At 40.0% G+C, this 22,073-nt stretch overlaps 2 protein-coding genes across 2 annotated transcripts; one reads left to right on the plus strand and one right to left on the minus strand.

Annotated features, from left to right (window-relative positions):
* The first annotated feature begins 7,036 nt into the window (after window positions 1–7,036).
* On the plus strand, window positions 7,037–9,074 carry LOC134797671 (U6 snRNA-associated Sm-like protein LSm7). Its single transcript, XM_063770014.1, has 3 exons — window positions 7,037–7,207; window positions 7,292–7,475; window positions 8,877–9,074. The coding sequence occupies exons 1-3, from the start codon at window positions 7,172–7,174 to the stop codon at window positions 9,014–9,016; spliced, it is 360 nt and encodes a 119-aa protein (XP_063626084.1). The 5' UTR covers window positions 7,037–7,171; the 3' UTR covers window positions 9,017–9,074.
* A 28-nt stretch (window positions 9,075–9,102) lies between these two features.
* On the minus strand, window positions 9,103–20,030 carry LOC134797672 (chitin deacetylase 1). The gene is made up of 9 exons (XM_063770015.1): window positions 19,537–20,030; window positions 15,594–15,766; window positions 14,554–14,690; window positions 12,615–12,740; window positions 12,113–12,321; window positions 11,892–12,011; window positions 11,550–11,707; window positions 10,247–10,497; window positions 9,103–9,929 (listed from the first exon to the last, which is right to left on the minus strand). The coding sequence occupies exons 1-9, from the start codon at window positions 19,875–19,877 to the stop codon at window positions 9,651–9,653; spliced, it is 1,794 nt and encodes a 597-aa protein (XP_063626085.1). The 5' UTR covers window positions 19,878–20,030; the 3' UTR covers window positions 9,103–9,650.
* Window positions 20,031–22,073: the final 2,043 nt, after the last annotated feature.

A 22,073-nucleotide genomic window follows, 5' to 3' on the forward strand; every position in this document is an offset into this window, starting at 1 on the left:
CATAGAGCCTTATTTACATCATTTTTTTCATAAATTGCTTTTTTGATTACTCTCTTTAGAGTTTTTACCGTAACTTCAGCCAGACCGTTTGAAGCGGGATGATAAGGTGCAGAAAAAATATGTTCGATACCGAGTCCCTGGCTGAAATTTCGCATTTCGGTACTAGAGAAAGGTGGCCCATTATCTGAAACTATTTGTTTGGGTAACCCCCACCTGCTAAATAATTCGCACAAAATGGCAATTACAGCAGTAGCTGTGGTACTAATCATGTGGAATATTTCCACCCATTTGGACATCGCGTCAATTACTACAAGATAAGTCTTTCCGGCAATTGGACCCATAAAGTCGAGATGAATTCTAGACCATTGCCGATCCGGCCAAGGCCACATGCAAGGCGCTTGCTTTGGTGGAGCATCCGCTTGTACTGCACACGCGTCGCACTCGCGGCACATGCGTTCTACTGCCTCGTCGACCCCGGGCCACCAGACATAACTCCTAGCTAAAGCTTTAGACTTCACTATACCCATGTGAGGCTCGTGGAGCATCCGTAATACCCGATCCCTGCATGACTCCGGAATCACTAACCTGTAACCCCACATAACGCAACCCAGCTCTTCGTATAGTTCGACCTTCCTATTAAAAAATGGTTGTAGCCCAATTATGTCACAATCTGCGGGCCAACCCTCTCTAATGTACCTTAAAACCCGTGCCATTATGGGATCCCGAGCAGTCTGTGAACAAACCTCACCATAGTTGAGCAACAGAGCCTGCTGAATAAAATGCAAGTATGTCTGCTCGGGCGCTGTCGGGCTCGTTTCTCCGCACTGGACTATCGGTAACCGAGACAACCCGTCTGCTCCATTTTCGTTTGTACGAACATACTCGATAGTGTACGTATATGCTGATAAAATCAGAGCCCAGCGTTCCATGCGACTAGCGGCCATAGCTGGTATTCCTGTGTGCGGCCCGAAAATGGATACCAACGGTTTGTGATCAGTCCTAAGTGTGAAATGCCTACCATATAGGTACTGATGGAACTTATTGACGCAAAAAATTATTGCCAACGCTTCACGGTGTATTTGAGAGTAATTTTTCTCTGCGTCCGTTAGCGTCCTAGAAATGTAAGCGACTGGACGTTCACCCCCTCCACTCTGGTTTGGTTGCGACAAAACTCCACCAATTCCCCGTGCTGACGCATCACAAGTCAAACTCAGAGGACGATCTGGGTCATAGTAGGCTAAAACCGGCGCAGTGGATAACACTGTTTTAATTTCTACGAACGCCTGCTCACAATCTTTCGACCAGTGCCATTCAACGTTCTTCTTTAGTAAATCATACAGTGGTACGAGCCGTCCACTTAAGTGCCTAACAAACTTTGCATAAAAGTTAATCAACCCAAGAAATGACCGCAACTCTGTGATATTACCCGGTCGGGGTATCTTGGTGATTGCTTCTATTTTATCCGGGTCCGTCTTGACCCCGTCCTTACTTAGAACATACCCCAAATATTAAAAAAAAAAAAAAAAAAAAGTCATTTATTGTCGCAACAAAACTTGCAGCAACAAATCGAACAAAGAGAAAACAAAAAAGGCTACAGCTTACATTATAAGGTTAAAGTCCGATAGGGTTGTTGACTGTATATAAAATATAGAATATATGTAATATATTTAATTAACGAGATATACAAGGAGAATGTAATTTTAACGTGACATCGTGTCGTGTGTGCGTTCATATACACTCCATAGTCGCTAACCGTCCCGACACGTCGCAAAAAAAAAGAGAACTTGATTTGACTTGACAGTCAACCACCCTATATAAAGGCAATAAGCATTAATTACAGCACAAAGCAGAATAGCGATAAGTATACATACATCTTTTTATAACTATTTATATAATAGGTATAACATTTAGAACTATTTGTTAATGTTTAATTCCTAAGTGCGACAATAGGCTCGGGACTCAGCTTATGCCGCGAGTCTGGCGACTGCACAGCGCTGTTTTTCAGCCCGTACCTGTCTCTAAGCGTATAAAAAAAAAATTGCTAGCTATAGGGGAATACATGCCTTCGTAGCCTGTATTAACATTTACTTAGGTGCTCATTTAAATCTAAATTACAATTTTATATAGAAATACTTGTTCACGTATCCCTGTCCGGCAATTGGGCCCCAAACGGTTAAAATTTACTTTAAGTTTAAGTTTAAGTTTAAATTTAATTTAAATCATCGTTCACATTATTGTTCTCTTAAAAGAATTCTTTTAAAATTAGCTTTGAAAGTCGGTAATGACATATTCGTACGGAGAGGGGGTGGTAAATCATTCCATATTTTCGAGGCACGATAGGTAAAACTACCTTGGAACCCTATAAATTTATGCTTCGGTACAATTAACTTATTAACATGCATACTGCGAACTCCACGGTCTTTATTTTTCGGCCATCTAAGCTTTTTAAACAAGTACTCAGGCCTGCGAGTTTGAACAATTTTATATACCTGTGTTGCTAGATGTAGTTGCCTCCGCGCCGCCATTTTTAGGGACTTTTTTTCATTAAAGAAAGGCGTGACATGCGCGCGCTTTGGCACGTTGTAACAGAATCTAGCACACGCGTTCAGAGGGGCTACCGCGAAAACCGAAATTCGCAAATTGCGGGGATCTTACTCTTTTACTCCAATGAAGGCGTAATTAGAGTGACAGAGAAAAATGCCCGCAATTGACGATTTTCGGTATTGGCGGTAGCCCTACTGTACCCGTTGAATAGTTCGCGCGGTCTTAGCGTATAGCCGAGGCCCATAGACTGTATCGCAGTAGTTAAAGTGTGACAAAACTAAGGCTTCAACGAGGGTTTCCCGTACCTTTTCTGACAAGTGCTCCCTTAAGGTATAAAGGGCCTTTAAACGGTAATATGCGTTTCCAACCTTACTATTAACATGTTCACAAAAGCGTAGTTCGCTATCCATTAAAATGCCTAGGTTTTTTGTAATATTAACTTGTTCAATTAATTGATCATCAACTTTAATACGTGGATTATTTTCTTTAATTTTCATACATTGTCCGGTAGTTCCGAGGATCATGAATTTGGTTTTTAATGGATTTAAAACGAGCGTATTTTTAGCCGACCATCGCGATATTGCGCTTAGATCCAAATTTATTAAACTTTCAGCTATTTTCGTGTCACAGCTTTTGAAAGAGTAATAGATCTGGGTGTCATCTGCATACAGGTGTATCCTACAATTTTTAACACACTTCAGAAGATCCGCCGTATACAGGATGAAAAGAATCGGACTCAAAATTGACCCCTGGGGTGTGCCTCTTTCTATTGCTTTAACCTGTGATTTTTGCAACTCCCCGTCACTGTTTTCAGTTTTTACATACTGGGTCCTAGTGGTTAGAAACGACTTAAACCATTCACATGCTGTGTTTGATATACCATAATAACGCATTTTAGCAAGTAGCAACTCAGAGCTCAAGCAATCGAAAGCGCGGGAAAAGTCCAATAAAACCAAAACGGTACCGCAGCCCTCGTCGGAGGCCGCTAGCACGTCGTCAACCACATGCGCAAGCGCCGTGGCCGTGCCGTGTCCGCTACGGAAGCCTGATTGCGTTAAGGGCAAAATTCGATTGTTTTCTAAATATTTCGTGAGCTGTCTACATATCACCCTTTCAATTATTTTAGATAACACAGGTAAGATGCTAATTGGCCGCAGATTTTTAAAGTCTTCCACTGAGGAGCCTTTAGGAATGGGTTTCACACGAGCGCACTTCCAGTCGTCCGGGCACACACCAACAGCTATAGATTTATTTACTATGTACGTAATAACGGGTAGAGTAGTCGGCAAGGTCATCTGTATCATATGGATCGTTATGGATCGCTCGAACGATCGATTCTTGCCCCCAATTACTACGTCGTCCAAAAACACTTCGACGTTGGGAATTCCGCCTAACACAGTACACATAATTCGTTGGAAAATACCTGGGCTAGAAGCAAGACCGAAAACAAGCCTGTTGTATTTGAATAAACCACGATGAGTATTTATAACCGTGCAGTTGTTAGACGAATCCAACACTATTTGATTGTACGCTTGTGATAAATCGATCTTTGAAAAGAAACGTGATTCGCCCAATCGAACAATTAAATCGTCAATCTTTGGTAGTGGATAGCGGTCTACTAATAATGCCGGATTAACAGTCGCCTTGTAATCCGCACAAATCCTTAAGGAGCCGTCTGGTTTGTTTACCGGTACCAATGGAGAGGCCCAGTCGGAACAGTCGACGGGCTCGATGATGCCGTCGCGTAGCATGGCGTCCAGCTCGGCGTCGACGCGTGCGCGTAACGCGTACGGCAGCGGACGCGCACGGTGGAATACCGGGACCGCGCCGGGCCGCAACTGCAACGTCGCTTTACCGCCCGTGTACCGCCCTAATCCGCCTTGAAACAACTCCTTATACCTGTCACATAAAGTTTTAATGTTATCAGTTAATTTAGGATTTTCATTATTTCCACCTACATGATGACAGTTATCAAAAATCGGAATGCCTGTTTTTAATTCCACTAACCAATGTCGACCTATTAATGGGGTTTTACCACCCTTAATCACAAACAACTCTAACTCTTTCTCTGTAGCACCATAACGAACATTGGGCTTTATCATTCCGGAAGGAGTCAGTGGTGTTCCGTTGTAAGACGTAAAAGAAGCACCTGTGGCCTATTTTATAAAGCTACAAGTTACAATTTACAAGCGGAAGTCTCGTTCTAACACATAGGGTTAGAAAGAGACTTCCGCTTGTAAATTGTAACTTGTAGCTTTATAAAATAGGCCACTGGTGGTTGTAAAGGAATATCCTTGAAATAGGTGTGGTATGTCTCACTACTTATGCAGGACGCAGCCGCACCCGTGTCGACTTCCATAGTCAGTGAATGATTATTTATGGAAACAGGTAATCTCACCGGTGGATAGTCACTTAAGCATAAGTGATGAAAATCTTCCTCCTGCAGGGCCTCCAACGTGCGATGCTCTTCTCCGTTATCTTCCGTTTTCCCGCATAGTTGATGTAGATTAGTCCGTCTTTCGCGCGACCCCTCCGTTGTCAGTTCTGGACAGACGCGACACAAATGGCCAATGCGCCGGCACCGGCTGCACTCGTAACTCCGGAACCTGCAAGTCTGGTAAGTATGGCTGTTCGCACCGCACCCGCCGCAGTGGTGGGTACCTCCGCCCGAACTCCGCCCTGGTGAACCACCATGTCCGCGCGATCCGCGCGTCCCGCCACGTCCTCCGTGGCCGCCAGCGTTGATACGCCGACCGTATGCCGCGGTTATAGCGTGTACTGGGTCCGCTCCCGCCCCAGCACCCTCGCCATTAACCGCTCCCGCCGAACCGTCAACCGCAGCCGAATCTTTGATTGCGGCCTCTAAAGTCGTCGCTTTCTTAACCGCGTCCGAGAAGGTCAAACCTTCATCTTCGGCAAACAAACGTTCTCTAATCTGATCGCTTCTGATACCACATACGAACTGGTCCCGCAGATCAGTGTTTAGATTAGTCGCAAATTTACAAAACCGGGCTGCCTTCTTCAACTCCGCCACATAATCGCTGATACATTCCGTGCCCTGTCTCTTTTGCCTAAATCTGCAACGTTCCGCTAAAACTGACGGAGTCGGTTGTAAATGATCTTTGACTAATTTGACAACTGCATCGTATGTTAGCTCCGATGGTTTCTTCGGACTCGCGAGGTTCGTTATCAGCTCATACGCCTCGTCCCCGACTGTAGCTATCAATGTAGGCAGTTGATTCTCCGGTTTGATATCATTTACCTTAAAATACATTTCCATTCTTTCAATGTAAGCCGACCATGTTCCGTTTTTAACGTCAAACTCTTTTATTTTACCAATCGGCATTTTCTTGCCGTATTTTATATATGTATGGTGAGAATAAATTACCGCAAGCACGCTTTTCCTTATTTCCTTTCGTCGCCAGTGTAAAATAGGGATTTAACTACTGAAATAAGCACGAATGTATTATTATTTTTTATTGGAGAAGTGGCAGCCTCATGGGCCCTTGCCAAAATACAGTAAATGTAGATTACAAGTAAAATATTTCACAATACAAAGTATTAACGCATGATGTACGGTGATAGGCCTTCACGATGCACTGGAGGATAGCCGGAGCAGCAGTACAAAGCGTAATGGCGGCCGAGACCACGAACTGCCGAATGATGTCCAAGAATTGGTACTCGCATTTCCAGAAAAATTCTTCATTAAAGACTGCACCCGTCAACTTGCCATTCACTGCATAATATGCTATCTAAATTATACATTAAACAGCAGAATGCAAAAAATAAAATAAAAATGTCTTTAGCACGATCCGCCATGTTCCATGGGTCATTCGAAAGTCCAGCACGAATGTAAAATAGCACATGTGAATATATTGACGACTTCCGATTGACAGACAGTTTATTTTTCTATACGTAGACAGCCTACATTGCATGTATAAAATGTATCTTTCAGTAGGAGTAGCAGCGAAAGCGCTATTATTGTTTGTCCTTGTCACAGTCTCACATATTTTTTGTTCCCCGCCGTTTTTTTTAGTTTGGATTATGGTGGGCAACAAATGAATTCGACCAATCACAGTGTCGCATTTGCCAATGTTTTGTCCCTCACGGAGGCACGCGTACACCACTTCTATACGATCCTACATCCTACCTTCTATGCTTTCAACTGATAAAAACTACAGTAAAGTAACCGACTATATATATAAAATATTCAAATTGAGTATTAAGTAGACAACTAGCAACCCTGAACAAGGTTTTGTTCAGAAATTGTGGAAACGTAATAAAAACTTTTTATATATGAAATATTTGTAAATTAGTTTTAAAAATATTTACAATAAAAATAATATTCCATTTTATGGTCTTTTCTTTGTGAATAACTGTAAACTACTTTAGACCTGTATTTGTAGAGACACAAAACATGTTTTTTCTTCAAATTCGTTCAGGAACTAGTTGTTTCCCTCCAATATGCGATTGATCGTTTGACAGCTGCCGTTCGCGTTTGACATAACCTTAAAATATTGTTTTGAACTTGCATTTCCATATTTCGCTATTATTTATATGCAAACACAGCTGATACCGGCAGTATAACATTCTAGAATAGCCAATTATTGTTTAGTATTGTCATAATATGGCTTCAAAAGAAGGAGGAGGTGATAAGGCAAAGGTAACAAAAACAATATTTGTATGGAACAGAAATTTAATAATCTCTTGCATTTTAATAACTATTTTATTTATACCCCACTCATAGGGCCCTCAAGGAGCAGGAGATGGAAAAGAAAAGCGAAGGAAAGAGTCTATTCTCGACTTGAGTAAATATCTGGAGAAGAGTATTCGAGTAAAGTTCGCCGGAGGGCGCGAGGCCGCCGGCATTTTGAAGGGTTATGATCCTCTACTAAACTTGGTGCTCGATAACACCACAGAATTTCTTAGAGGTTAGTATAAAATCAGCTCTAATTCATATATAATTTTCGTTTCATATTGCTTACTCACAACACCTCACGTGAGATGCAGGCCAAGATAAGTCTGCCCGGATCCAATTTTGATAGCCCAGACTTTGCAAGTTTTATTTTAAATGTTAACCTTCTATTAGAGATGCACTGGATATTCGGTTACTATCCGGTATCCGGCCTATCCGGGCATCATTTTAATATCCGGCCGGATACCGCATAGTGACATACTATCCGGCCGGGTACCGGATAGTAACATTGCTTGATTTCAGAGTAAACAATTTGGATTTAACAAAGAGTCACAATCATAATCATACTCGTTTATTATTTTAAAACAATTTAAACATTCAACTGACTTGCACACACACTCATTTTGAACCTAGAAATGAGTCTGCGCGAACGTTTACTAGGAAACAGGTCAAACCTGCACAATGCGCACCTGAAAAACCGTAATGAAAGTATAGTTCCGCCAGTCGAATATTCGGCAGCCGGATACCGAATATTCGGCCAATGGTCAGGCCGAATATCCGGTATCCGGCCAAACAACTATCTGTTGCATCTCTACCTTCTATGAAATTATGACGTACAAATTACACTTGCACAGTCTGTGTTGTCAAAATCATTGCATAGTTATCTTGATCTACTCTACACATGTCATTAAGTTGTAGTTTCAATTTAATACTTTCAATGTGTAACCAACAACAGATTTATCATGATCAGACCCCGTTATCAGGGTGAAATTTTATTGAAATGCAAAGGGTTGGCACTCACTCCCCCAGCGTGCACGTAATATTCCGCAAGCTATTGGGTAAAAGTACGCATGTAGGGTAATTGTTAGCACAAAAAAATTTCAATGGAATTGTCAATAAAATAAAGTTTTACGATTATTTATGAAATTGTCTGATCAATAGCCACGTACATTTTAACAATATTAAGTAACATTAGTACTTAAGATATTGAATAGTGCTTCATTATTGCATCAAAACTTGACTTAAATGAACTATAGAGGTCATAATTATAAATTAATAATACGACTTGAGTCGAACTGCTTTCGCTTTGCGTCCGCAGCTCACGTGGATCCAAAATATTGATCAGACTATTTCATAAATATTCGTTAAACTTTATTTTATTGACAATTCCATTTAAATTTTCTTGATGCGAACTTTTACCCCACATGCGTACTTTTACCTAATAGCTTGCGGAATTTTACCCGCACGGGCGGGGAGTGAGTGCCAACCCTAGCATTTCAATAAAATTTCACCACTGATAACGGGGTCTGATCATGATTCAAGATAAAATGATCTAGTAAAATTAAGTTTTGCCATTATGTATCAAAGATTCATTTTAAGTGGTTGCTTATAACAGTCTTAATTTTTTTTTATACAGATCCTGATGACCCATACAAACTGCTAGATGACACCAGAGCATTAGGACTAGTCGTGTGCCGAGGAACTTCAGTGGTGTTGATCTGTCCCATGGACGGAATGGAGGCCATTCCAAACCCCTTCATCACCCAAGAAGGATAGTCTGTGTAATGTATCTTTTATATTTTTAAGTCTACATTAAATAATTTAAGGACCATAATGTAGTTTCAAATCAAAACCAACAAAAAAACGTTATTTATATTTATTATCTACAAAAAATAAATTATTGCACACATGCTTAACATTTAAAAAACCTATTACATTAAATAATACTATGGAACAACCATGTCCAAATCCATTCATCAAGTCATCTGCTCCACTGGTAACTTAAGTCATAAGTTATAGTATATTTACTAACACCAACACACTTAACTGATTATCGGTATACTTTGTCTATACTTGCCGGAGCACCATGTAGCGAGTTGGGCAATATATGTCAGGTACCATGTATCATCGCCCACACTGTTAACTGCCCATCAGGAGACCTTATGCCTTTTGTAATAAGGTCTACTCTGGATAGTTAAAAGTGTTGCTGTATGTACCTTTTATGCATAATACTACCTGCACTACTGTTGCAAGTCCCACTCCATAAGGGCGTGCAAGTGCGTAAGAGACAGCATGATTCCGATGATTTATCTGACCTGACTCGCCAATTAGTTTTCCGGCAAGTATAGTTGCAACAAGGTATACAAATAGTCCATTAACTGTGTCAATGATGGTACATTTTTTTTAAATACTAGTCTAATCCAAACTCATTTCTTATCCATGGATAGCTCTGTGGGCAACCTTGACAGGTTATCATGTACTTATCATGCTGTAGAACCTTTGACTGTAGTTTACAAGTCCTTGGTTTGTGGCAGGCATATTCAACATCGTCCAAATTGTGATTTTTGCATTGCCACGGCTCAAACTTGTTTATATGGAGCACTGGCGTTGACCGCTTCATCCATTCGATGGCTTGTTTGTTAGTCACGAAGTAGACATCCGGTAGTTTCATTAATTCACTAATAAACTTCTGTAAAATAAAATTATATCACATTATTTCATTATTGAGGAAGAGGAGATATGAGGTTTGGGAGAAATTATAATTTTTTTTGCCCATATTACCATATTTTAAAATTAGCTAAGCTTGGCAGAGAAAGAAACATGTGGATGTGGAACAATGGCCATTAAAAATATTTATAGGGACTTTGCAAGTTGTTCAAAAATGCATTGTAGCGCCTTGGCAATAGACTCTAGATTTGATATTTGTGAGCAGGTGAGCACATTGTTTGCCCTTTATCTAATGGCGACCCTATTGCCATGCCTCAGAACTGTGTCCATAAAAATTACCTTAAATGCATGCAAATATTCAGCATTCTTCAACCACGTAGCATTTAAATGAATGCCGAACGGAGCCCTGTTCTTCAGATAATGTCTTTTGAAGTTGCTGACCAGGACATCATACACATCCTTATCTGTCAGCTTGGGGCACTGTTCCAGGGCCGTACACACTTCCTCTTCCTTTCCTCCTTCGTTCAGGAATGGGTTTATGGGCATCTCCCATACGCCGGCGTAGCTCCGCGTTGGGCAGTACTGGTTTCCTGTTGAATAGTTTTAAATTTATGTGACTCTAAAATACAGGCTTGGTCTGAAGAATTTTTGAGGAAACCGTGCCCTCGCCCACCAATCTATAACTAAATAACGGACTGTACTATACGGTGACAATTAATATAAGCAAAGTGTATTCCGAAGGAGTTAAAGATATTCTAGTAGGGGCGCAATATATTGAATTGAATTGAATATGCCCGTGCTCCACTTTTATCATGAAAGGAAAGGTCTTCCTAAGGAAACAAACCGCACAAGCGTGAAGGCAGATTCCTTCCTGTTATTAACAGCTCGAATAAAAAAAAGTCGTAAACAATGTCGAATGGTAATTGCGCTTTTATCATGCAATCGCATGACGATATTCGGAACTGTGCGCGGAAATATGCGTTAACAAAACTCGATTTGTCATGCATGTTTACGTTACGGAAAGGCTTAGCACTTTTATGCCGGGAAAGAGTGTAGTGTGATGCTTTTGTTATGTAATTTATACGTACATCTTGCGAGTTTCTAGTCGACAGCGGCATAACTGTTACTTAATCGGTCGCACGCTCTAATTACATGTTGATCAAAGATGTCTCGTACACAATGAACATCGCGTATTAAAAAAAATTAACGGTACTTTTGCATTGTTTATATTTTCTTTAGTACTAATCTGTTTGTTCTCCTAAAGCGGGTATACGGTTCAACAGCTGTAATTTTTAATTTGCAATTTTTCCTTTTTCATTCTAAGTTAGCTACATGCAGTGGCGGATTTACAGTGTTGGCTGCCCTAGGCCCCAGGCCCTGTTGACTACTAGCCGCCCCTTCTCAGCACCCATCTATAGACTGCCGCCCTAAAAATCTTGCCGCTCTAGGGCCGGGCCTACTGGGCCTTAGGGCAAATCCGCCACTGGCTACATAGCTGTAGAAATTGTTTTACACAGTGGATCGTATACGGTCGATCCACGCAAGCCATACAGTACACCAACCCAAACATATGAGACGTGAGTAACAACCCGAATCTTCAGTAGATAGGTAATAAACAAGCAACTCATAAAGGAATGTTTACCGGAACACTTATGCGGCATTTTATAATCGAGCGTGTACGGCCAGTACGGCGGGTCCGACACCGGCGCGACCGCCGTCGCGTCGTACACGAAGCCAAACTCTTGCATCATGAGGAACTGGCGGTTCCAGCCCAGCGACAGGTGCGGGACGCGGAGGCCCCTGAAACAATTGAAATTCGTTAAAAATCTGCATTTGTATTGCACTTTTGAGCTGCATCTATTATAGTCCTTCGACAAGGAACGCTAAATGCTTTTCCGAATTTATAACGGTTGTGGTCCTTCGAGCCGGATACAAAATGATATTTGGAAGTGACTGAAGGATAGTAAAGTATTCATGTATTTACCTAAAGTCTTCCATGCGTACTTTAGCGAATCTGTTGATTATGTTCGCTTGACCGACCATCTCATCGAACCAATCCTCTACAGTGGCGTTTTTGGACCACCATTCTTCGGGGCCGCGGTTCCTGTAATCAAAAGTTTATTCAATATTATGTCCCCTTTATGTTGCTTCGTTGGGTTTTTGGCGCTTGGGCGTGAGAAAGTACTGTTTGAACACAACACTTACGTAATAGAGTTGACAGCGATCTCATGCCCCTCGTTCCACAGCTTCTGCACGTGCCTGTAGTTGGTATATTGGTGCGGGATGAAGAATGTCGCCTTTATGTTGCACCCGTTGGGGTTTCGGCGCTCGGGAGTGAACAAGTGCTTTGTGAACACGTCCCAGTTCTCGTGGTTCACTGGACCGTGGAAGGTCAGGGTGATCATTTGAGGAGTCTATAACAGAATAACACTACGACGTAGAGAATTTAAGATTTCCTTTGGTGTTCATTCTATTTGGACCCGACTCGAGCTGGAGTAGGTAACAGTCAAGAAACTTTAGATTTTTGTACAGCTCCTGAGAGCATTTCTAGATTCTTGCTACTTACCTACATTTCATTTTTACTTCGTTTTTTAGGCGGGAAAATCAAAACTTCTTAGTTTAATATTAGATAAACAACACAACAAATAGGCGCTTCGAAATTTTACACCTAAAATATGTCGTTTATAATTGGGTACCTATTTTTTACCTGATTTGGAACTAAACCACCAGGGATCTCAGTCCCTGTTTTGGTGCAAAAGCAGTCCGGTAGCTGGCACAGTCCCGTGTCGCAGGGCGCCGCAGAATTAGGGTCGTGCTGCACGTCGCACCAGCCCTGAAATAATGCTTGGTCAGGCGCAGAGAAAGTAATTGCAGTCATGTTGCACCTATTACATGGGTGATGAGAGATCGCTTAGGTTATGTAGATAAACTCATGACACGGAGTATTTATAAAACTCGATGACTTACTAGAAGTGGCACAAGATTTGCATTGATTAATCAATATTTACATACACGGACTTTTGGAGTTAGCTCTCGAGTATATCTCATATATCAGTAATTGAAAAAAAACAGCCGGAATTTCTAATATTCAAAAGTTACCCTTATAGAGTATGTATACTTGTGGGCCAAGGACCAAGGAGGGTGTAGAGGGAAGTTACCTACTTATCTAGGTTCAGAATTCTTTAGTATTGCGATCATCTTGATAACTATAATTTGTTAACTGAAAGGGTATGACATCCCTTTCAGTTAACAAATTATTAGTTACTAAAGAAAAAGTGACCAAAAATTCTAGTGGCTGAGGCCGGAAGCCGGAAACGACCCGCGCTGCATTTTCTTCTTAAATACGCGGCTAACATATACCATTAGGTACCTCTAGGCCACTCGGTCACTAAGAAACAATATTACTACCTAACTGCGTGAAACTCTGTGTCAAACAACATAGCTTCTATCCGGGTGTATCTATAAATGGGCAACTGGTGTGAACCATCTAGTACTACTTTTTCTTTGAGTTGTTACGTGTGGTCTAGAGAAAGCTGACTGGACACTTGGGCACCAGTATTCACAGATAAACAACGCTTACTTGACCTACGCGACATGAATAAGATGTCTTGAATTGGATAACTTTGATTATTAGAATTCCAAAGAAAGGAATTCTAATGAAAGTTCTTTTAAATTCTAATGAAAGTTATACAGCATTTCATCACTTGATCTATAACCATATGAATATATGTGAAATATGTTGGGATGTAAAAGTTAATTTTGAAGAGAATCAAGTTAGTAAATGTTCTTTTAGAAACTTAAATTACATTGACGTAGCAAAATGCTTGTAAAAGACAGGAACTTATCGCCGTGTACTTTTAAGTTGCGTCAGGCATATTGGGTCAGTCCTTATCTTATACCTTTAAACGAGCAATTCTTGTTTGTTTATTTATTTATATGTATATACAGCGTGACCTTAGCCATTGGACAAACCCTGAAATCCCACGTAGGGTTACTTCTAAGGAATGCTCTAACGGTAATATTTTTTAAATTAGAACAAAAGATAAAAAAATAAATTTTCAAACAAAAGTTATTTCCAATAATCGACAACAAAAAGAAACATACTGTATTAATCATTGGCAGTGCTTTTGGCAATTTGTTTGAAAATGTGCGGCAATGATGACATTTGTCAAAAGTCCGAATCTTATTAATGTCATAAATAAAAAAGATAATCAAAACGGTCGAAGAAGGTTTCATACTATTTATTACCTCAGGAGCTACTAACCAGCTACTAACACATACAGTTTGCTCCAAAGTAAAAAAATCGTAATTTGTTAATTTCTTCGTAACCGCTACACCGATTGTTATGATACTTTGTATACTGGTTCTAAATACCCTAATGTATATGTACATTTCGGCTTTGTCCAATGGCTAGGGACACCCTGTATATATTTCGGCGATCTCGGAAACGGCTCTAACGATTTCAATGAAATTTGCTATAGGTATGGGGGTTTTCGGGGGCGATAAATGGATCTAGCTAGGTCTTTTTAAACGAGCATTTTTGAGTTTTTAATTTTTATGTTTTCCGAGCAAAGCTCGGTCTCCCAGTTTACTTATAATAATTGTCTTATCGTCTGTCAGCTTGTTGAGATAGAAACCGTATTAACTTCATCAGATGAGTCAGCGCAGTCGTTGGATCCATCGCAGAAGTATTCCGCAGGCACACAGTTCCCGTTAGCACAGGCGAGGTGCGTCTCGTTGGCGCACGAGCCGTTTTCCAGCAGAGGCTTCGGGATAAGTGTCTCTGGAACAAAGATAGGTAGTTTGATATCGTAACCTACGCGCAGTGGCGGATTTGCCCTAAGGCCAAGTAGGCCCGGGCCTAGGGCGGCAAGACGTTAGGGGCGGCAGCAAGGCGGCCAGTCTAAATTATGGGTGCTGAGGCTGAGAAAAGGGCGGCTAGTAGTTACTACGGGACCTGGGGCCTAGCCAAGACTGCAAATCCGCCACTGGGTACGCGAAATCTGGCCTGAACTTGAACATGGTTTTGTTATAATGTACTTTGACCCGAACAGAAATTCTGCCTAGGTAGCTTAGAGAAGTTGTTAATAAAAGATCAAAATTACTGTTCAGAATAAATATCGCATCTTTTGAGTTTGAAAGTTTTGGAACTTGGGATCGATTTGGCGTTCTAAAAGGACTACATTGAGAAGATCAAATGGGACAACTAAGTACTTCATTTATAACAAGGGAAACCACGGAGCTAGAATATCTTCGTTCTGGAGGCACAGGTAATAATGTTTGACTTCATAAAGAGCCCACACACGGCAACAATACAAGGCAAACAACTCACCAGTAGTCACGTCACAGTTGTGAACATTCTGCGCCTGGTCACAAAGTTGCCTGTTCACGTCAAACAGCAGGCCCGGAGAACAACGAAACTCGAAGACCTCGTTTTGGAGACACAGGTAATAATGTTTGACTTCATAAAGAGCCCACACACGGCAACAATACAAGGCAAACAACTCACCAGTAGTCACGTCACAGTTGTGAACATTCTGCGCCTGGTCACAAAGTTGCCTGTTCACGTCAAACAGCAGGCCCGGAGAACAACGAAACTCGAAGACCTCGTTTTGGAGACACAGGTAATAATGTTTGACTTCATAAAGAGCCCACACACGGCAACAATACAAGGCAAACAACTCACCAGTAGTCACGTCACAGTTGTGAACATTCTGCGCCTGGTCACAAAGTTGCCTGTTCACGTCAAACAGCAGGCCCGGAGAACAACGAAACTCGAAGACCTCGTTTTGGAGACACAGGTAATATTTGGCGCACTCGTCATTTGTCCACGTTGCTTCTTCCGTGCGATCCGGGTTTCTGGTTAGAAAATGAGTAGGCAAGGTTTGATAAAAGGCAAGTAAGTACAAATTAATTTACAAAAAGTGGCGTTTTAATGTCTATGAAGATATTGTAAACTTCTCCAAACTCTTATGGATCGTACTTAAATGTTACTTCACTTATTACGAGTATTTGGCAACGCAGAATTCCACTACAATGACTGTCGTTAAATCCTATTTAACGATGTTGTAACAGCTGCTACGAAAAGCCACGTGACTATTTCCATACATTATTTAAGTTTCGATTTGCGTTTTCTATCAACAATTGCCATCTTGGCTCAGGTTACAAAAGCTGGTCCTTCGAACCGGACAAAACAATTGACGTTATATCACTTTCCGAGGCAACTCTAGGAAAGCTACATAAATTCACAGTCATCATTCAGTGCTTGAAGAAAAGTTTCTCTTGAGGGCGGAAAACTTGCGGAAAAGCGTGTTCAAGTTTTACAAACAAAAGATAATCGATCACAGAACAACAAACTAACTATAATGTCAGACTTTCATATGGTAGGCTTAGGTACATTTACATATTCATTCATGGCAATCAATTAGTATGGATATGATTCATATGATGGTCGTATTTGTGTAAGTGATAATGACGGTGTCCGTGTCTTTTTTTTTTCAATCTTGTGTTGTTAAAAGTTGACGTTTATTTTATCACGTGGATAAAATCTATAATAGGTAGGTACGGCTGCTGCTCGTCGTATGTGATATTAATATGAAGAGCGAAAGTTTCTCTGGCCGGCGGAAATGTAGATGCGGCGGACGGACGGTAGCGTCAGTCAAGGTTGCGGCGAAAGTCGACCGGGGTCGATGCCCTGCTGGGAAATTTGCAATCAGTGCAATTCGCGGGCAACATTGACGTCATTGGCTATTTGCATTTATGTCTTACGTAAAGTGACCATAGAGACTATTTTTTCTGTTTATGACCTTACTGTGATAGATACCTAATAACCTATGTCTAAGATTTTGCTATAACCTGAAACTACACGATACGTTTCGCCGCGCCCCAGAAGTCAAGGAAGAAAAATAAAATGCAATTCGACAGGGGCGCCGTATGGCCCATATGCCGCCACTGGCGGATTGGCGCCCCGGGCCATGGCCCGGATGGCCCTAGGGTAAATACACCCCTGAATGTATGGGCCTAGATGGTCGCGCTTTTAGCTACTTATGGTCTGTTTATCGTGGTATGAGACGATAAAAATTCAACTACCATATCCGCACCATCACTATACTCACCGCATAATATATGTGTCTGTACATATTTATCATTTTATCACTCCATGGAGCAAGTGTAACAAAAATATTGAAGGTAAAAAAATGTACCTAGGTATGGCGGGTTGACCTATTTGGACGACCTCTCTGCCTTGCCCCATACTAGATTTTTTATTCACGTTTTTTATACTTATTCTCAATCGGATCACGATACCGATTATGTCCATTCTTGTTACTTAGCTCTATACCTTATAGGTATGTGTAGGTAGGTATCTTGAATGACACATGCTTACTTTTGTTTGAAAACTTATCCCGGCATTTTTGCCACGGCTCATGAGAGCCTGGGGTCCGCTTGACAATTAATTGGCGTAGGCACAAATTTTTACGAAAGCGACTGCCATCTGACCTTCCAAGCCAGAGGATAAACTAGGCCTTATCGGGATTAGTCCGGTTTCCTCACGATGTTTTTCTTCACCGAAAAGCGAATGGTACTTAAATATCATGATATTTCGTACATAAGTTAAACCAAACGGTTAAGTAGAATTATGAAACTTGAAAAGGTTACCTAGTGGTTACGATGCGACTGCACCTTTAATGCTCTTTGACCGCAGATCGTGATAAACATTACTTATAGCTATTATATGGTATAGATTCGTTAACGTAATCTGATGGTATTTTGCAGCTCATACCGTAATGGGATAGATTGTATACCTACAGGGAATCTCGACTGAATGGCAAGTCATTAAAATATAAGGTCAATATGGATATATATTAAGATCGTCTACAAGCTCTTTCGTGGTTTCTGTCTTGCGTTTGTACACATACCCCAGAAGGGCGCGGTAGAGCAGAAGGAGCGAAGCTCTTCCTATGACTATCAGCCGTATTCCAACAATGAGATACGTCAAATACTAGATATTGAAACGATATGGATTGGATATGTCAGTGTCAAACAAGTGTCAAATTTTACGTTTCTTCAAACAAAAACGCCACTTTTGACACTTGTTTGACACTGACATATCCAATCCATATCGTTTCAATATCTAGTATTTGACGTATCTCATTGTTCGAATACGGCCGTATGACTGAGCGATGACGCCGATGACCGACTTCCTAACCAAACATTTTATATTCTTCTTCACATGACGTTGGGAGAGTATTTATTTTCAAGAATACAAGTTACAGATTATGTCATTGGTATCCGCACTAGACTTTGCCCGTATCGCGGGGAACCAGGTACAAATTAGTTAAATAAAATTAAATTTATGGTTTAGCTAAAAGTTTAAATTTATAGTTTAGCTAAAAGTTTAAATTTATAGTTTAGCTAAAAGTTTAAATTCATAGTTTAGCTAAAAGTTTAAATTTATAGTTTAGCTATTCGATAAAAATTGGTTCTTAGGGGCTGTCCATAAATTACGTCATCGATTTTTGTCGATTTTGGACCCCCCCCCCCCCCTATAATCATCCAAAAATCATGCTTCAAATGACCCCATTTCCTCCTACTTCATGCTACCGTCATCCGATGTCCAGACCCCCCCCCCCTAATTTGAAATGACGTAATTTATGAATAGCCCCTTAGGCGCTTAATTGTTTACCTAATTATAGATGGTCAAGCAAATCTTATCAGTAGAAAAAGGCGCGAAATTCAAAGTTTTCTATGAGACGATATCCCTTCGCGCCTACATTTTTCAAATTTGCCGCCTTTTTCTACTGACAAGATCTGCTTGACCAAGTATATCTTTCCGCATCTTAGCGTTTCCTCGCGTCCGCTAATAGACACCTAATTAATAAATAGGTTAGTAGGTACCTAGAGTATGACAATTGTGTAAAAAAGTCAAGAGTCACGACTCTTCTTATTCCACGGAATATGGGAACCAATACATTCCAGTTTTCACGACTCTTCTCTTTCCGCACAGACTGTACCTACTACCTTGTTTGTGTCTTATGTAATAGTGTATCTACTTTAGTGAGTATGTAGTTGAATATCGTGCCTATAAAATGACCGGACATTCGTATTATGTTATGAATAACTGACATTTTTCGACCAGTTTTTTAAAGTGGACCGATTTCACCTCGCGCGATTCTGAGATTACCGAGTAATGACATAATGATTTCTATTCGAAAGGTATGAATTTGTCGTCGATTATGTTTTCTTTTCTTTACCTACACATTAATAATCAATTAATGAACTAAATTCCATCTATCAATTATTTAATCAACCATAAAAACTATTACTGTTGTTAAAATTTAAGGAAGGAGCATTTAATTCGGAGCAATTTTTTTTGGGTGATAGTCAGCTTATTATATTAGCCTAATATATGGTTTGCCTGGCCCCAATACAAATAATGGGAAAATGATCATCATCATCATCAATGATCAGATCAGCCCTTAACTTCCAGGAGAGCAAAAAATGTATTAGCACCCATTCGTACCTATTAATATGAAATTACATATATAATATAAAGATGGCGGGGTCTGATAAGTTTTACTTAGCTTTATGTTTGTTAAAGCTTGAGGAAAAATAATGTATTGTTACCACACCTGTAAAATCTTCCATTTTCATGACACTTTAAATTACTGGTGCTTCTTTTGTTTAGCACATGTTTCTTATGTCTGTGCTTTCCTTGCACTCCTGTAATTAAATTCGAAAATAACTTTGCATAATCACTGATCGTATTGGTAGGTTGCTTGAAACCTTTAGGAACTTTTTTAATGTAAAGCAAATATTCAAACTGCTTCTCCGGCGAAAGCAATGGAAATTTGGAATCTTGGCCGAGTAACGCTGAAATTATTTTTTGTTTACGGTTAATCGGAAGTCCCTTCAATTTCGAACAACTACCTAAGGCCGCGCAGACGGCGAGGGTCGCGAGAAGGAGCCGCATGGTGCGACGGTTGCGAGCTCGGTCTTGGAAGCACTGAGTTATCAACGAGTCATTATCGTCGTGGGGTTACTTTCTTCCACCTCCACGGCGGCTGGTCGTTTGGTGAGGCGGAACGAATATGGCGACTTCAAGTTGTACGTGAGCGAGAGACATAAATAGTAGGTACATAAGGTATATTAGATACACAATTTTAGTTTCCTACACGTAATGTACACGTTAGACATTCTTTTTAACTACTTACCTGTTTTTATACATTATTAAGTTTCAATTGTTTTTAGATACCTACTTACTAAAAAACACACTAATAGCTGGTTTGTTGTTAGTGCACGACCTTGCATTTTGAGACTATGCGCTGAAACTTGGCACAGTTGATTCTTAGCTGGTCATGAGCAGATACAGACCGGGAGCCGCACTGTGGGCTGAAATTCGGCTCGACATAGAAACCGAAGTTGTTATTTTTATGATTTTTTGATTGAAATAGGTTTTGCTAGGCATTGTTATGGTAACCTATGAATTTTAGACGATTTGGAATGAAAAGTGTCGAGTAACGAATTTTTTAATGTATGGAGCAGGAACAAGAAATCATTATTACTCAAGAACCGCAAAACAAACCGTAATATCGTCGCAGGTGGTTATACTACGAATTATTTGTGATTTTTTGGCATACTACATATATCCGTCACGGGTGCGGTTTTTTTATTTAAATCATTAATTGTTTCTATGGAAAAAGCACAAAAACCAAAGTCACCATTTTAAGATTTTTTTTGATTGAAATGGGTTTTCCTTAGTGTGTTTATGCTAAGTTATAAGTTTCAGACGATTTGAGTTGAAAATAGTAGAGTTATGATATTTTTTCAAAAAAAATGTATGGAGCTGGAACAAAAAATCAAAACATCTCAAGAACCGCAAGAAATACGGTAATATCCTCGCAGATGGTTATTCTACGAATTATTTGTGATTTTTTGGCATACTACATATATCCGTCACGGGTGCATTTTTTTTTTAAATCATTAATTGTTTCTATGGAAAAAGTACAAAAACCAAAGTCAACATTGATCGAAATGGGTACCATTTTCAACTCAAAACATCTGAAACTTATAACTTAGCATAAGCATACTGGGCAAAACCCATATCAATCAAAAAAACCTTAAAATGTTGACTTTGGTTTTTGTGTTTTTCCATAGAAACAATTAATAATTTACCACCAGCTACGAATCAACTGTGCCAAGTGTAAGGTCCCCATACAACGGTGTGCACTAACAAACCAGCTATAACAGCCTGAGGTTTTTATACTTTATATATAACTATTATCCTGTCTTCATTGTCTCCACCTTGCGATTCTAATTCATTTCAAAAAAACTTGCACAGTATTAAGCTAATCTTGCAACAATTGAGTCTGTCAAGTCAAGCCATTTCCGTCAGTAGAATAAAACGGCAAAAAAAATGCAAGCGCTAAGGGTTTAACCCTCGTCCTATAGAAAATTTGTTTTTCATATCTCATGCTCTGAAAGTGGGTCGTTGTTGTTCTAAAAGGTGCGCAGAAAGTGATACGTTTATGCTCTAGCGCAGAAAAGTGGTGTATTCCTCTGCGTCACCGTCCCACAAACAATTGGGTGGAAACAAAATGGAAAAATAGTGTCTTTATTTCCTCGCCTGGAACAATTGGTAATTGTTTAATTTTACTAATCCCACGTTGATCCTTTTTTTATAAAAAAATATGTGAGTAAATTAAATTTTAAACAAATTATTCTTGATTTCTTTCGTTGAATTCTATTTACTCGATTTCATAAGGCGGGAACCAAAAGGAATACACCAAAAATTTTTTTTTTAAACCTTACTCTTGCGTAAATGAGCAAAGGCAGAATCTTATACAGCCACAAATAAACGTTTGTACGATATTAAATTGGTTTTCAAAGTTATTTAGCACTATATTCTAGAAAATAAAATAAAATTCAAGATAAAAAATCTTATATAATTAAATAAATTGTTATTCAATATTTCAAATACATTTATTATGTTATTACGTGGTGCGGCGCACCAAGGTCGCGGTGCGGTCCGGTAGTCTGTTGCGGCTTTTAGAACGAAAAAGTATAAAATTAAAAAGTAAGAGGCAATCCCGCTGATTTTCATACTATAATGAACAAATAATTTTAAAATTACTGTAGTTTGTTAAAAAATGTGTGTTTTCGTAAATAT

This window comes from Cydia splendana, chromosome 15 (genome assembly GCF_910591565.1).
Source record: "Cydia splendana chromosome 15, ilCydSple1.2, whole genome shotgun sequence".
Lineage (NCBI taxonomy): Eukaryota > Metazoa > Arthropoda > Insecta > Lepidoptera > Tortricidae > Cydia > Cydia splendana.